We start from the raw sequence: 3,128 nt of genomic DNA on the forward strand, positions 1-3,128 counted from the left end.
TGTTTTTGCTAACCGTCTGCCGTTCAGACCTCCACTGCTAGGCATCGACAGTGCGTTGTCGATCCGCCTACATAGATCTTTGTCGCCGTCAGAAGGAGAGCCGTCGCGAGGTGCCCGTCTATCCGTGAGTTGCGCACCTGGCCACGAGTGCCGTTGTATTGCATTACACGTGCATCCGCAACCGCTTTCTCGTAATCCTGTTCTACCATCGTTCTGCTGTATCGCGACCTCGGTGCCTGCAGTTACTGTCTCGTTACTTGTTTCTTATCAACTAAGTCGGATGTTCATTTTACTATGTATGCAGATGGTTCTTTTCTTTCTAAAGTGGATGTTTAGTTAGGTATACCATTGATATTTTACTTGATTTGCTTGATTATGCATGCACATGCTCTGCAGGTTTCTTTTGTGATGTGGTTTGGATTAGATTTAGTTAGTTTTTCCTGATTTCAAGTTGGGTTTAAGTTACGCCATTTAAACATGATACACGGGTGGTATTTTAGTCAACATGTTAGTTGTTTCTTATCAACTATGGCGGATGTTTATTTTACTATGTATGTGAATGGTTATTTATACTAAGATGTGGATGTCTATTTGGGTCATACCAATTGGTGAATAAAGCAAAGCGGTATGACGCAGCAGTGTGGAAGCAAGGCCAGAGGTGCAACGTTGAAGTAGCAATAGAACAAGGCCTCTAGCTCAGCAACAGTGTGACATCACTTTGTAGGCTTCAAAATGGGTAGAGCAACGGTGCATGAAGGATGGGGAGAAGACGCGACTGCGCGGTGGTAACATAGCGGCAGTGGTACAGCGTCCTAGCAACAGGAGAACTGCGATTCGTCTCGGCTGGTTAGCGACAGCGGACGAGGGCGGCGTTGGGAAGTTTCGTTTCTGGTGATAGGAGGTGGCAGTAAGGTGATGCGGTGAAAAAATAGGATTGACGTTAGGGCCTAGGGGTAGGTGAAAACAAGATTTAGGTTAATAAAAAAGGTAAAATGGGAAAGTGAAATTAGAAACACGATGGGGTAATTACATTGGATGTTATTTTCATATTTAGTAAGCTTGGAATATAGTCCATTATTTACGTTGTTCATAATTTCTGTTGTCTACCTAGCAGAATTGATAGATTCAGGTTGTGATGATTGTTTAGATCAACCATATTTACACCGTACCAATGAAAGTTGAGATATTAGTAAATCAATAATTTTATTATAGTTCGAAATAAGAAAACCAAACAGAAAAAAGAATCCAGAATTTGTTCAATGAAAAAAAGAGCTAATTTCATTTTCTATTATAATTTAGACTTAAACAATCTTTTTTCACTTCAAATACTCTGAATAATATAAAGAAGAATGCTAGGGAGCAGCAACTTTTGTGATTTGTAGCCATCAAATATCCATCAATGATGGTTTTAATAGTGTGAGATTAGTGTGAGATTTCATCCAATGGTTCACTTTTCTTTGTTGGTTATATGCTGGCCAGAATTTAACAAAGTTGCTGGCCCTCTAGACTTTTTCTAATATAAATTGTTAAAATTCGTGTAAATAATAAAGATGACAAGAAATTTAATTTTTAATTGTTAAATTGAATAAGATTAAATTTCATGAAAAATTTGTAGAGGTGGCATGAAAGTGTCTATTCTTATAATACCGTATAGTGGATGGCTGCTCCTTTTGTTCATATAGATACATCATTTTGAAGTTAAAGAATAATAGGGAAGTCTTTTTTATTTGTTTTCCTAAAATATACTACGTTTTGATTAAATTGCAGTTATGACTACTCAGGATATGGTGCTTCTACAGGTAAGGTAAGTATTATAAGATTTGATCTCTCTCAAATTTTCATTTTTATTTTTTTGTCACTTCATTGGATTATTTTTAAGAGTTTAATTTTTATAACCCTATGAAATGATAAAAAGACAAAAATAAAAATTTGAAAGAGATAACTTTTTATTACAAAGCTATTTTATAGTGATATCTAATTAATTAAATAAATTTTATGAACACCACAAAATGAACCACTATTGGTTGCTCGATATATACATAAGAAATCGACTTACAATATTAAAAAGTACAAATTAGATTTACATTTGTCATAAATTTCATAAATAATAAAATCAAATCAGATATGCAATTATAATCAAATTTTAAGACCATATATAGTCAATCAAATTTACATTTATAATAAATAAAATTTATGATTATGATGAGAATGGATATGTATATTATATACATACATTATATGAATATATACATATTGAAATACAAAATACATATTAAAAATAAATTAAACAATATATATATTTATACAAAAATATTTAATAGTTAATTTTTTATCCGCATAATATTTTTTTAATGTATTTTCATATTTTGTGATTGAATTTTGTATTCACAAAATATTTTTATATCTAATTAAATGTTGTCGTATAGGTAAAAGAAGCTAACTTTCAAATTTTCTATCATCCGAGTTCTTTATCTTTTACCAAACTTTTATATTGGCCTATCTAATTGGACAATCTTTGCATGAACACCTCTCTAACTATAATAGCCAACCGAGTTGAACACATACTATGACGTAGAAGCAGTGTATGATTGTTTGAAGAGTCAATATGGGATTAAGGAAGAAGAACTAATTTTGTATGGTCAATCAGTTGGAAGTGGCCCCACAGTACACTTGGCTTCTAAGTTAGTAAACTTGAGAGCTGTTGTTATCCACAGTGGCATCCTCTCAGGGATAAGGGTCTTATACCCTATCAAGATGACATTTTGGTTTGACATATTCAAAGTATGATTTTCTAATTATTCCTCGATTTTGATTCTAAAATTTGTTGAAATTTTGTTCTTCTTTTATGTTAACAAAACCTTTTTTTTTTGTTTCAGAATATAGACAAAATAAAGCATGTCAACAGCCCAGTGTTAATTCTGCATGTATATATACCTACATCTTTTCATATCATCTATATTTTTTTACTTTAATTCTGTTTTATTTTTCTTTTAGTATCTATCTGTTTTATATATACCTATATATATGCTAAAAGTCAACCACTAATTAGCCATTGCATATAAAAATACGTATTTAGCATCTCACAAATTTTTTTTATTATATTATTTACACAAATTTAATTATTCATT

General features: G+C 32.0%; 1 protein-coding gene across 1 annotated transcript in view; it reads left to right on the forward strand.

Annotated features, from left to right (window-relative positions):
• The window catches only part of LOC107634355 (protein ABHD17B-like), a 9,682-nt gene that overhangs the window by 2,204 nt on the left and 4,350 nt on the right, over nucleotides 1-3,128 (forward strand). Inside the window, exons 2-4 of the mRNA XM_016337876.2 lie at nucleotides 1,768-1,804; nucleotides 2,545-2,781; nucleotides 2,877-2,924. Coding sequence (XP_016193362.1) covers nucleotides 1,768-1,804; nucleotides 2,545-2,781; nucleotides 2,877-2,924 — 322 coding nt within the window. The remainder of the gene's footprint in view (nucleotides 1-1,767; nucleotides 1,805-2,544; nucleotides 2,782-2,876; nucleotides 2,925-3,128) is intronic.

This window comes from Arachis ipaensis, chromosome B03 (assembly GCF_000816755.2).
Source record: "Arachis ipaensis cultivar K30076 chromosome B03, Araip1.1, whole genome shotgun sequence".
NCBI classification, from domain to species: Eukaryota; Viridiplantae; Streptophyta; class Magnoliopsida; order Fabales; family Fabaceae; genus Arachis; species Arachis ipaensis.